At 33.8% G+C, this 14,382-nt stretch overlaps 1 protein-coding gene across 1 annotated transcript in view; it reads right to left on the bottom strand.

Moving 5' to 3' along the window:
• Nucleotides 1-228: 228 nt before the first annotated feature.
• Nucleotides 229-14,382, bottom strand: part of LOC145686724 (uncharacterized) — a 164,394-nt gene continuing 150,240 nt past the window's right edge. The window contains exon 4 of the mRNA XM_081760333.1: nt 229-826. Coding sequence (XP_081616459.1) covers nt 777-826 — 50 coding nt within the window. The 3' untranslated portion in view covers nt 229-776. The remainder of the gene's footprint in view (nt 827-14,382) is intronic.

The raw sequence follows: 14,382 nt of genomic DNA, 5'->3' as shown, positions 1-14,382 counted from the left end.
CCAACATAAACTGTTGAATAAATAACGGTTAATCGTTTGTTGGTCAACATAAACTGTTGAATAAATGACGGTAAATCGTTGATTGGCCGACATGAATTTTAAACTAAGTTGGACGAATGTATTTTTTCCAGCTATGCCGACGATTAGTCAACAAAGACCTACCAAATGTGCAACTAGGTATATATATATGAGGAAAAGCCAAAAAGTAAAAGAAAAAGAAACAAAAAGTTTGAATTCACACACTTTGTTTTTAACAAATATATACATTTACATTCACACATTTATATACATACACAAGCAAACAGCGGAGAGAATGTTTCTTTCATTTTAAAAGTTCTTGCAAAGATAATTGTATTATAATACAAGTAATAAATGATCTTCCACAATGATTGTATTCTGTATTGTATAGCACAACGTGGGTTTCTATTCGTTAAAGTCATTTAACATTATAAAATAATAGCAGACTCAACGTTAAATCACACTTTTCTTAGTTTATTGTTAACACTTTTTGTTGTTTTCAAAAAAAATTTGCATTCGCTATAAGTACTTCAAAACTGTTTTCTTCATTGGTTTGAGTGTCTTCTTGATAATTTGTGTCTTTTTACTATGAGCTTTGTCCAAATAAAGCCGAAGAAGATTGAGAAGAATATACTAGCAATGATGAGAAGATAAATATAAGCTTTATTTATTTATTTATTTATTTTGACGGGAAGGTTGTAAGGTTTTGTTGATGGATGAAATCGTTCAAAATGATGAAGTTTCTAGCTCGTCCCAGGCTAAAACCAGTACAGGTCTTTGGATGATTCCTGGACTTGTGCTTCCAAACCTGTAAAGAATAGAGAAATTTTAATTAGTACTATATGCATACATAAAAAAAAATAACAAATTAATACTGTAAGTATGAAATGAAATATAGATTATACATCTAAATCTCACTAATCAGACATTTCGGATAATCAGAGCTGAACCTTGACAATCAAGGAACATAGAGCCCGTGCTATTTTTCAGTATATGTTAGTTAGCCAATAAGTTTATTTATTTATTTATTTGTGAACAACACAACAGGTAAAGCCCAAATATATACTGTTGTGTATTGCAAAATAAATTACAATACTTTTCTTGAATATAGTATAGTTCATGTTACAGATGTCAATTTCTTTGTGTTCGATACATCATTTTTTGTAAGAAGAGCATATTCTCCAAGATTCGTGATTTCAATAATACGTTGGCCCTTGCTTTTTTGCATTAGAACAGACCAGAGTTGTCAACACGAGTTTCAAGTATCGGGATATGAAAATTTAGTGTCGATATCAGATCCATACTATTAAACTTGTTTTGTATTATTTTATGGAGGAAAATCAGATCTATTATATTTTGCCTTTATTCAAGTGTAGGGATACAGAAATGTTCTATTAATATTAGATAATTTTCGTAAGACAGATAGATTCCAGTTGTCTTGTATGTTAAGTATTTGATAAACTTGGATTGATTTTTTTTTTTTTTCAGATGGTGTCGGTATTGTTGTTGCGATGGGTTCCAGATCACAGTAGCATATTCCAGCTTTAAGCTGGATATAAGAGTAATAGATTTTTGCTAGTGTGGTAATATGGTCTAACTTCTTTGCAATTCTAATTATAAATCCTAACATCTTAAGAGTTATCGTTAACTATGTTTACGACATGGTTATTATATGTTAATTTCGTATCAAACGTAATACCAAGAGAGCTTTGACTGAATTTAATCTGTTTGATATTATCAGATTAATTGAATAATTAAAATCTACTTGATTTTTGCTTCTCGAAACAAATGCAGTATATATATATCTTTAAAAATACATAAATTCTGTCGCCAGACTTTAGTGTTTTTGTTGAGCATCTCCCTTCCTTTTTGAGTTTTAGACAACTTAAAGGTAATTAATAATATAAGAAATGTAAGAAGTAAGACAGGTATAGTGCTGCCAAAATGTCTTGAGCCGTGGCAAAAATGCGAACTAAAACTCACGCCCTCACACGCCCACGCATTTAGCAAATGAGGGTTCAGCTGTTGCTAAGCGAGAGAGCGGATGACGAAACGGAGTGGAATTCCTTCAGCCAATAGCAGCGCTTTTAACGGAAGACTAAGTGTCAAGTCAATGTGGTATATCTTTAGTACGGTCAGCGTTAAAGGTTTTTTTTTTTTTCGTTTGATTAAATTAAATTCGTAATTAACTTCAGAATGGATGGACAATTTGAATACAGTTTCCACTAAATTAAAAACAATGTAATTTTCTGTACGTTCCAGGCAGTGGCGTAGGGAAGGGGGGTCCAGAGGGGCCGGCCTCCCCAAAGAGGTCCGACAATGTACTTTGGTACTTTGATGTTTGTAATTTTTTGATATATTTTTATGTTTATATATTTTTTTGTTTGTAATGTTTCTATATGTACCTATAACAGCACTTGCCCCCCCCCCCAAACACACATCCTGGCTACGCTACTGGTTCCAGGCACACCATTATTATTCTCAAAATAAATTTTACCGAACGGATAAAAACTTTTGTCTCCGACCGTACAAACAAAATGCTAACAAACTAATAACTGTTCAACCCTTTTTAATAAAATTGTGCCAGTCTTCTTTCTCGCGCTGTATGGAGAACATCTCCTGAGGATACAATGTTATCGCATTTACACTAAGTTTCATTTTCTTTCTTTTTGTTGTTGTTGTTGTTGCTGTTGTTGTTGTTTCATATTTTTTGCTATTATTATTGTTACAATTTAATTCGAATAATTGTTAGTGTTCGTGTTATAGCTCTTAAATGCTGTTTTTCTGTCGCCCGTTCGCTCGCCATGTCTTCTAAGTTTGACAATATTATTGGCAACACTGTTGTTTCATGTTTTCTCAAGGGTGCATTCGGAAGGAAGATCCACGAATCGTGCCGAATTCTTCCGATGTATCACACGTGAGGCAAAGCAGTTCTGTGATTGGTATTAGAGCCCAGGCTTCATGAGTTCTCGCGGTCATTGTAATAGACCACAAATTCTATTCTTGCAGTTTATTAAATAATAATATGTTGGTGACCTTAATTTACACATTATACGAAAGGTTTTTAAAATAATTATTAGCTCACGTTTATAGCACTTTGCAAATAGTATCTATCTCTTTTCTAAATTATTTTTATTGTTTTCAAATTATTCACTTCTAATTCTTTAAAAAAAAAAAAAGTTGGGATGAATTAAGCGAATAGTCTTAAAGAAAAAGCTTGGTATAATATTTATTGGTTTTCATAAATTAAATGAAGCGTTTTGTGATAAGCATTTCCATAATAATAATGATATTTTGGTTAATTAATTTTTCTGTTATTATATTCGATGTGTTGTTAAAATTTCGATATATATATATTAATCACAAATGATTTTTCGATATTCGAAATTTCAATGTATCAGACTTAATTTGCATTTATTACCAACGTTTTCCTAGAAGTGGTATATCGGTACAGATAATACCTGTGAAATCCAATATCCCTCAGGTTCACAATATCCATATATATACACACACACGAGTTTCTCGTAATTTTCTTTATATACCTTTGTGTCCTTTCAGTCAGCGCTCTTGCTGTATATACACACATAGGTGTGTGAATGCCTTTTTCGTTGTGTTGTATGACTGCATGTGTGTGCCTCTCCCCCCCCCCCTCCCGAACGATCTGTCGCTATATATGTGTGTACGTAAAGTGTGTGTGTGTGTTTCTGTAGCTTGAACATTATTGCAGTCCGTATTCATTGGGCGGGAAATCGAGCATCGGTGCGCGCTTTGTGGCTGACAGCATGCGCCATTGCAACCAATATTACCCCGATGAAGAGATGTGCATGTGAGCGTCTATATGTATGTGTGTGTGTGTGTGTGAGTGTGAGACAGAGAGAAAGAGAATAGAGGGAAGGGGAGAAAGCCTTTTTCTTTGGCGTTGTCATAGCAACGGCTTTTGCAGGGTCGTCGAGCCACGCACACGAACTACACAGAAAGACATGGAGGGACCGAATCAGTATGTGAGGGAGAATTGTTGGGGAAAGGGCTGTTTCCTGATATCTCCCTTTTTTTTGCCTTTGCCATGCACATACACATTTATAGGAGGCATAGCATGACTATAAAGCCCCCCCCCCCAACAAAAAAAAAGAAAAACTGAAAGAGGACATAGGGATCACGGAAGAAAGAAATACGAAAAACGAATCCAATTTGAGAAGAGGACGAATTGATATAGAAAGATTTCTTTTTAAGTATAACAGAAAGTCATAGAAAGGCAATTTCTTAGAAGAGTCAGCTGAAATCTTTTGTACGTATTGTGGTTGCTCTTTTCACACAAAATACATCACAAATAAGGGAGGGTGAGGACAGAGAATGAAACACCAATTTCCTGTTAGTTTTCACTTGCAAAAAACGATCTGAATAAAATTAACGAAGAAGACGTACTAAGTCAAATATTATACTATAAACAATGGTTCTCAACCTAATTAATGATCTTAAATTTGAAAAAAAAATATTTCAGTTTAACGTCCCCCTATTATGCCGTTGAGACTGAAAGGAGGCGATGATTAAGGCAAGTAAATAATGATGATGAATCGCTGGAATGAGAATGTGTAAGGAAACGGGAGTATCCCGAGAGAACTTATTCGGCCGGAGATCGAAACAGGGACCCCAAGCACCAAGAATCCCACGCTCCACCGCTAAGCCACCATTCCCCCTCGTATATCTTAAATTTGGGATATACACAGAGAAGAAACGTATGTGGCGCATGTAAAAACGTAGGTTACATGCGTAAATTCTGACACCTGACCGTGCGACTAAAGGTACCGGTAACACCTTGCATCAAAAGTATAACTGAAAACGTATGTTTTACAATACATTCCGTATAAAAATTTCATTTGTACGTACTTTCCGTATGAAACAAAGATATGTATATAGGCGGTCAGAATCTCACATACAGATGAACGTATGTAACATACAGCTGACGTATGTAATATACGTACATATGTAATATATCGAAGACTGTTAGACGTCAGACATCCTGCAGCGGTGTAAGCGGAAAAAAGGATGTAGGTATGTAGCATATCTATAACATATGTTCCATACAGATATCCGCAGTAAACATAAGGATTCCGTGTATTTTGTAGAATATACCGCTGTCCGGATAATGGGTTTTTTCTCAGTGTAAATAATAAATATCCCAATATACCAGTAATATGAGCGTTAGTTCTTTAAGATTTTTCAGTTAATCTCCTGGAAACTACGTAATACCGGAAACCTCCTACACAGCAAAAAATGAGGTGTTGAATTAACACAAAATGACTACCACTTTAGCGTGTTACTTGTGTGTCAATTTAATACCAAGCACATTGCCTTCAGAGCATATCACAAATACCTCATTACTGGCGGTGAGTATTAGCATTGTTTTTTATCGTTTAATATGAGCGAAGCTTTGCCAAATATGATTGGCACTTATGTCAAGTAAAGAATAATGTTCTACGTTTTCTGAAACCAGTCACAATAATATTGTTGTAAACCTGTGAATCATCTGACAACAGTTACATAGGCAACAGTTCTGCCATCTTCTGTTCATGCGTGCACAAGAATAACAGATAAAGAAAACAGATGGAAGTACTGCTAATTTGTGTAACTGTTATCAGAAGAGTCACAGGTTTACAATAATATTATTGTGACCGATTGCAGAAAACAGAACATTATTCGTTACTTGGCATAAGTACCAATCATATTTGGCAAAGCTTCGCTCATATTAAACGATAAATATCAATGTAAATTCTCCCAGGTAGTAACGAGTTATTGCTGATATGCTCGGAAGGCGATGTGCTTGGTGCTGAATTAACACAAAAAGAGCACGCTAAAGTGGTAGTCATTTTGTGTTGTTTCAACACCTTATTTTTTACAGTATATCTCTATATCATTTCTTAATTTCACAACATTGTATGAAATATACAATTTATAAGTGGTAAATATTCTATCACAACGTGTCAAGTAAATTAAAAAATTGTAAAAAAAAAAAAAATATATATTACAGTGTAAAACTAGGAAATAACATGAATGAAATCGATATTGTATTTCGCATTTTCATGACAAAAACGCTGAAACGTTTGAAATGAATTTTTACACATGGTTAACATTTGGTCATGTCGGTTATCATCATTGCACTTTGATAACCAACCCACTACCTGGAATTTCAGATAACTGATCATCAAAACTGTCGCAGTGCAATGTAATGGAGCCAATTTTCTCATTGTTTTGCGGCTAGTTAATGTGCATGTGAATTGATTTTTAATTTTTATAGGACTATCGCTAACATTGTAAGAGAATAACCATTAGGTTACCCACTCTGTTCATAGTTTTCATTGTTGCGTCAAACTTTGTCCTATTATTTACCAGTGGCGGATCTTGCCCGGGGCCAGGTGGGCCTAGGCTTCCGAATTTTTTGAGTGAAAAATTAATTGGAGCTATTATTTATATATTTTTGAATGTGAGGGCTTTTATTTGGAATTTTTTTTGAAACATTAGATATTTCTAGTTTCTGTTAACGAAGTGCGTAAACGGATTTTAATTTAAAATGACTCGCGTAAACTTATGATATATCTCTCATAGTCTGATTTCCGGTTGCCCCCTCCATCCCTCTAGTTTTTAGCTTCAAGATCCGCCACTATTATTTGCTATTCCTTTTATTTCGGTTTATTTGTTAACTTTTCTTTATTTTCTTATCATTTTAAAGCTTTTTTTTCCTATTAACTTTCACACTGAGAAAAAAAAAGTAGGTGGCGTACTTAAAAAGGTAGGTTACATGCGTAATTCCTGTAGTTTTTGGACAACGTACAACAGACGTATAACTGAAAACGCATGTTTTATAATACTTTCCGTAAAAGGGTTTCATTTATACGTACTTTCCATATAAAACAATATAGGCGGTCAGGATCTCACATACAAATGCACGTATATAACATATAGCTAACGAAGGTAACATAAGTATATGCATATGATATACGGAAAACTGTTAGATGTCAGACATCCTACAACGGCATGATGTTACACATAAGGGCAGTGCGTGTGTAGCATATGGATAACGTATGCTCCATTCTGATTTCTGTAGTAAGCAAGAGGATTCCGTATATTTGTACAGTATACCGCTGTCCGGAGAACGGATTTTTCTCAGTGCACTTTAGACTTTATTTGCAAGTAATATTATTTTCCTTTAGTTGATTTCAATCATATCATCATTAAATTTCCAGGAATTTTTCAATCACACTAGAATGAACATTTGGCAGTGTTCAATATCGGTATCTGAAAAATTTCCTTCAGTCAAATTTAAACGAACCACTCCTGAATATGAGAGAATGAACAATTTCCGTTATTGATTATTTAATGGGCGCACAACGACTGAATATGACTATCAACCACAATTTTGTAATATCAAATACAGTGTACTGACCTAACAACACATTATGGGGTTAGAAAGTGATCAAATTTGGTATTCATTATACGTGATATGAGGAGTGAAATAATAACGCAGCAAAATATTATTTCCTGAAAGTGTACTCTGAACGGTCAACATGATTGTCCACATACAACTAGTATGTGTCTCACTGTTAGGAGTGTATGTGTCACTGTTAGAGCTATATGTCACTGGTAGGAGTGTATGTGTCAATGTTAGAATTATGTGTGTCACTGGTAGGAGTATATCTGTCACTGTTAGAACTACGTGTTATTGGTAAAGGTATATTTACTGTTAGAAACGTGTTTCAGTGATAGGAGTATATGTGTCACTGTTTGTACTGGTGTGTCACTGGTACGAATGTATTCGTCACTGTTAGAAATGTGTGTCACTGTTAGGAGTGTATGTGTCACTGTTAGAACTATGTGTGTCACTGGTAGAAGTATATGGGTCACTGCTTAAAACTATGTGTTATTGGTCACTATTAGAACTATGTGTATCTGTCACTATTAGGACGATGTGTGTCACTGTTATGAGCGTATGCGTAACTGTTAGAATTATGTGTGTCACTGGTACGAGTGTATGTGTCACTATTAGAAATGTGTGTCACTGGTAGGAGTGTAAGTGTCACTGTTCGACCTATGTGTGTTACTGGTAGGAGTGTATACGATGTATGTCACTCGATTTTCTATCAAAACTGGTTCGTTTTTAATCAAAAACTGGTTTCGAACTGGTGTTCTATCGCAAATTGGTTTCGCTTTTAAAACCGGTTCGGTTATCTATCAAAACCAGTTTCAATTTTCTATCGAAAAACCTGTTTTAGTGAAAATCAAAACAGTTTTGGAGAAAACCGAAATGTTAGTTTCTCGGTTATTCAACAAATCGGTTTAAGGTTTTTATAAAACCCAGTTCCGCCCCTTCCTAATACATATAGCCAAGAGAACTGACTGTTCAGATTTCAAATAACGTTTGTTGAGTTCGCCCTTACTATCCGAACTTCCTTATATGATAAGTTCAACATCAAAAAAAAAAAAAAAAAAAGGTTAGTTTTCATCATGGCTCCTTAACTCTCCATCCCTCACGAGCCCCTGCAGTGAATCACTCCATGTAGGCAATGTAGAGAACACCGGTGCTATTGGAACGAATCAATGTTATTACATTCTATGAACGAATATACAATACAAACCTCTCCCCATCTTCATTGGGAGCAATGAATAGCAATTTTCATTAGGTATCGTACTCGAGACATGGAACACAATATGAAGGGGGGGAGAGAGAGGGCTCAATAGAAGCGTCCAGAACGTGAAAGCGCAATATTAAATTGGAAGGGAGGCGGTCATCTTTAGAGGTACAAATAAAAGTATACATATACATCTTAGGGATTCTCTCCTCTTAATATTAACCTTTTACATGAGGTATCAGATACATTTACTCATGTCATAATATGTTTCACCAAATCAGTGTTAAAATACAACGAATCACTGTCAAACATATTGTCTTTCAATTATTAAAATGCAGCTCAGCTATTACCGTTGCTCATGAGACGAGACAAGTTGAGAAATAAGGTTTTCTCGTCCTCTCGTAACATTTGTAGAAGTCTTGTCTCGATTCTAGAAGAATTTTCATGTCCCGTCTCAATTCTCGGAAAGTTTCTTCCGTTTCATCTAGATTTTTTGGTCATTTTGTAATTTTTTATGTGAGGTGTGTTCAAAAAGTATCGAAACATTTTTTTCCCCGAAGTTTTTTGTAAAATGACATACAAAATAAAGGATAAACTTCTCTGTTCGCGATAGGTAACTCTAAAGGAAAAGAAGAAGCCATTTTTGACTGAGAGTTCTTTAATTCTAGAATTTAAACTTGTATTACCTTATTTTTATGAATGTATTTAAAAAAAAAAAAAAAAAGCTTTAAAATGTATAAGCATTGAAAAGTACGACCATTGAAGAGAATTCTCGCAGAAATATATTAATTGCAAATATATTGATTTATTGAAGTTTTTGGCGAGATGAAAGTCATTATTACTAATTTTCGCTTACTAATACCTTATACCAGGGGTAAAATTGAGGGGGCGCGGGGGGACGCCGTTAACCTACTTACTTAAAAATTACAATGATCAAAGATAGGCATGGGGGACGGCATGACGTCATGTGTTCCCCTAGCTTTTCAGACCCACTTTTACCCCTGCCTTATATCTTTCGTAAAGGCCAAATTTTCCTGTTCTTTGAGATCATTAACTCCAGCGGAGAAATCATTCCTTGTATAGAGCACTTTAAACCTAGAACTCAAAGTTGCATCTTAAAAAAAAAAAAAAAAAAAAAAAAAAGAGAGTAAAAGTATAAAAATGTATCTTTATTCCACTAGAGAGTTACGCCCTCTCTTAGACACAGATGTTAAGACAAGTTTTATTGAATTATAAACAATTATAGTTAGTCTAAATGAAGGGTAAGAGGAAAATCATTGAATGTCCATGTGTGTGCTTTCACAGGTGCATTGTCCTACCTGTTGGTGACTCTTGGTACTATTTGACTGTATATGCCATGCATGGGTAGATGCAGAAATGTCCAAGGAAAGGGGCAAAAGATTTGACTAATCCCATTTATTTTGTAAGCGGTTTTTAATATTAAAACGTCGTTTTCTCGAAAATACAGTTTTGTGACATTCCTTCTTTTTTCCTTTACCCTTCAATTGCAATTTGTTGTACAGTGAAACCTCTCTAAAGCAGACAGCCGTGGGGAATCAAAAATTGTCCGCTATATAGAGGTGTCCGCCTTAAAGAGGTTTCAATATTTTCTTACGTAAATTAATAATCAAGGTAATATGTAATTAGAAAAACAATTTTTGCATGAATCGTGTATTTACGAATATTACCAAAATGTTACGATATCTGCATTACCCTCCGCCATCCAATACTCTATGCTCGAGGCACAACATTGAAGTAAGATGCTATAGTTCTCTGCACTTTATACTTATCACTACTTACTACGTTTTCAGTATGTCGCTTTAATTTGTTGGTTAATTGCAGTCCAGAAGTGTCTTTTTTGAGACAATATGCATAACCGCGGGCAAGAAATACCAAACTTGTCTTCTACTTGGTCAGAGATTCCAGAGGGACAGTAGCATATGTCATCCCAAACGTCGGGCAACTGTCAATCACTTTTGTGTCTAAATTAGCTTGGGTGGGAGTGGGATGCATGCAAAATACATTAGAGTGTTGCTAAACAGAGACGCTGCATCTGGGTTCCTGAGCAGACAGTTGAGGAAGCTAAATGTCACATTGCTTCCTTGGTGACATATATGAAAAATGAATTTTTACTATACTTTTTAACTTGTTTCTAGAGAAAGTGTCCGTAATACGGAGGTAAATAATACCTATAAAAGAAAGAAAAGACTGTCCGTGTCCGTACTAGAGAGTGTCCGCTTTAAAGAGGTTTGCCAATATGTTTTTCCCTATTGCAGTGTTTGGGGATTACAAAATGTGTCCGCTACGGGAGGTGTCCGTTTTATAGAGGTGACCGTTAGTAGAGGTTTCACTATATCTATTCCCATACAATAATAATAATAAAAAAAAATCTCCATACAAAATCAATGAAGACCACAGATCTCGCAAATACTCGACAGGCGAAATACAATTTCAAGTTTAGTGTTTCAATCTAAGGCTAGAAATGCGATTTAATCCAATTAAAAAAAAAAAAAAAAAAAAAAAAAACATTGCCTTATGTTGTGAATGCTCCTTGTGGAAGTGATGATCTATCATATATCTTTATCACGTATTAAAATATTCGAGAAACTATGACTGAGAGTTATGAGCTTGTTTCTCGTCCTGGAAACTTCCCTTATTCAAGAGACCCTTTTGAATATTGGTATATACTAGCAACAGGTTACAGAACTCGAAGTTTTGCAGGCTGTATGTGAATGTGTATGTGTGAGTGGTAGTTGACATGAAGTATTTGGCAACGAGAGGTGTTGTGGGTGGGAATGTTTGTGGGCAGAAAGAACGCGATAGGAATTCAACCCGTTTTTCAGTTCTCACCGAGAAACAAACCCCAGAAAATAAGTTCGCACAAGAAAAAATACAAAAAAAAAGAATATCGTTCGTCAGATTGCAACAGGATTCACCTTTTAGAAGAAAGAAAAAAAAACAAAGAAAAAGAAAACAATATTCTCTGAGATGTTGATTTTGTTTATTATGTTTGAAATTGTTTACTTTTTTTCTCTTCATAAACTTCTACAAACATCCACAAACCTAAACACTAATATGGGAGGAATGTGAGAAAATTTATTTACTGAAAACCTCATTTCAACATAGCATTATTAATTTTGCAAATCTGTATTTTCATTTAAAAAAAAAAATTGAAGAGGTTGATTCCTGCTTCAGTATCCCCATTTCACCTGCTATTTTACACCTTATATAACTAGTAAGTACAATCAGCGACAAAAATTCTTTCAAAATTACTTCAGAATGGAAGGACAATTTGAGTACATACCACTGTTATTCCCAAAATAAATGTTACCAAACGAAAGGAACTTTTGTCGTGACTGTACATGTATGATAACTATAGCATCAGATAAAATTTTAGCATATAATTTTAAAGAGATTATTACTTGTACTATATGAATTTTAAATTTTGAAAATATGAATAAGTATTTGATTTACGTTTTAAAAGAACTTTTTTTTATTTGAATTACTTTTTCTGTTAGACCTATATTTGTTTTTAGAAAGTTCATTAATACTACAATAATTTAATTCATATGTTCAAATAAATATTTATATGTTTTGTTTTCAATAAAATATTACAATATCTATTTGACTTGTTTATCTTGATAGATAATAACTATATTCATTTTGATTTGTGTTTTTTAATTGCAGTATTATATTTATCTGACCTATATTTTTGGATAGATATTAATTACTATTTTTAACAACGAACTTACGAAGTTCGTTACTGAAGTCTCTATGTTTGTTTGTGTGTGTGTGTGTGTGTGTTATTTGCGAATTTTTACAATTTTGATCTCTCCATTCAATGAAGCATCAATGTCTATCTGAAAGAAGTGAAGGAATTTTTCGCGTCACTCTTACCGTTCCCGAAATATTGGACAAAAAAACTTCAAATTTCGGGAGTTTTAAGGAGCCATATCTCGAGAACCGTAAATCATAGAGAGATCATATTGGTGTTGATCAATACCTAACAGGATGGTCAATATTTTGGTACCAAATAGCACCAGTGGCCACTGGCTAACTGGCCAACGTTCCCCTGATATTGGCCAAAAGAAGTTCGGATTTCGGGAGATTGAAGGAGCCATATCTCGGGAACCGTAAGTCATAGAGAGATGACATTTTGCGAATTTTTCAATTTTGAGCCATCCATTTTGAGCATGTGTCTTCGTTAAACAACATATCGCAGAATGTTTTAGGAGAACTCTTAAACAAAACATGCAGTGGAGGTTTTAGCGGGTAGGCCGGGTAGGCACGGGCCTACCCAAAAATTTCTAAAAATATATAAACGCTAAAAGATACAATAAAAAGTAAATATAGTTTTCACTTTTTATATTAATGATAAATAATTGTTTAATAAACAGCATCAACTACTACTGTAAAAGTAATTTCCTATTGTAATTAATCAATCAAATGTGCATATGTAAGGGAGCGGGCCTAGCCAAAATTAAAATCCTAAAGCCGCCCCTACAAACATGTGGGAAAAAAAATTACTCACGGAAATTATAAAAGGATAGATACATTACAAGAATTTTTTAATGAGTATAATAATAAAGAACATAGAATAATTGGTATAAAGCCTGTAGAAGTTAATAAGAAAAATTAATTCTTTTTTAGTTCAATCTGGCAATGGTCTTGAAGCATTTTCAAGTCGTTTTTCTTGTATTTTTTACAATAGATAAATGGTTGCCTTACTTATTATTTGACTTACATCTTTAGCTATAAGACTATCGTTAACATTTATTTGGCTTGGGTTTTTAGATAGATGGTACACAATTAGTGTATTGATTTGAATTCCATTTTTATATCAAAATGATTTGCCTTCTGTTTTTAAACGGAAGATGATTTATTACTGTTGTTAAACTTGTAGTTTTAAACGTATGATGAACAATTGTTTGACTTACATTTTTAGCTCGATTATGATCACTGTACTTATTTGCGTTGTGTTTTTAGTTAGAATATAATATTATAAAATTTGTTACTTGTATGGTCAGATAAATGATCAATAACATATTTATTTATGTTTTAGAGAGGTTGAAGATGATTAGTATATTTATTTCAATCCTATTTTGAGATACATGGTGATTAACGTATTTATTTCCTTTGAATTTTTAGATACGAAATGGTTACTATATTTATTTGATGTAATATATGCCACATAAGTGAATGAAGTTATTGTCTTTTAATCTAACGTATCCATGGCCAGCCCCCATTTCAAATACCGTATACCCCTTTCAACCATAATCTTACAAATTTTATGGTCCAGGTAAAAAGAAACAACGTTGCATTTTCATTTAACATTTGGCGCATAAAGAGCATACAGGCCAATAGGCTCATCTGATTAAAAAAATTCCTTCACTTTAGATTGAAAACATCATATTTGGAGAGGGAGAAGCGCCTTACTTTTTAAGCATTAAAAAAATACCTTAACATTTTTACCATTTTTATTAGTAGAGACAGGATGTTAGGCAAAGTGCCTATTCTTTAATATTAGAAATATGATCAAAAATAACGTTTTAAAATTTATATGGGGGGTTATCGTTTCAATTTAACCCAATTTTATTTTGCCTATTTTGCCTATTTCGCCCATTCCTGCCTAAACAATTGCTTTACTGCCTAATGTTGCCTATTCTATGCAGTCTCTTTAAAATATAACTTCATTGGCAAAAAATTAAAAAAATTAGTTTTTCAAGAAAGACTTTTGCTTGTT

The sequence above is a fragment of the Thermobia domestica genome, chromosome 5, assembly GCF_964235325.1.
Source record: "Thermobia domestica chromosome 5, izTheDome1.hap1.1, whole genome shotgun sequence".
In the NCBI taxonomy this organism is placed as follows: Eukaryota; Metazoa; Arthropoda; class Insecta; order Zygentoma; family Lepismatidae; genus Thermobia; species Thermobia domestica.
This window is presented reverse-complemented; position numbering and strand designations above follow the sequence as displayed.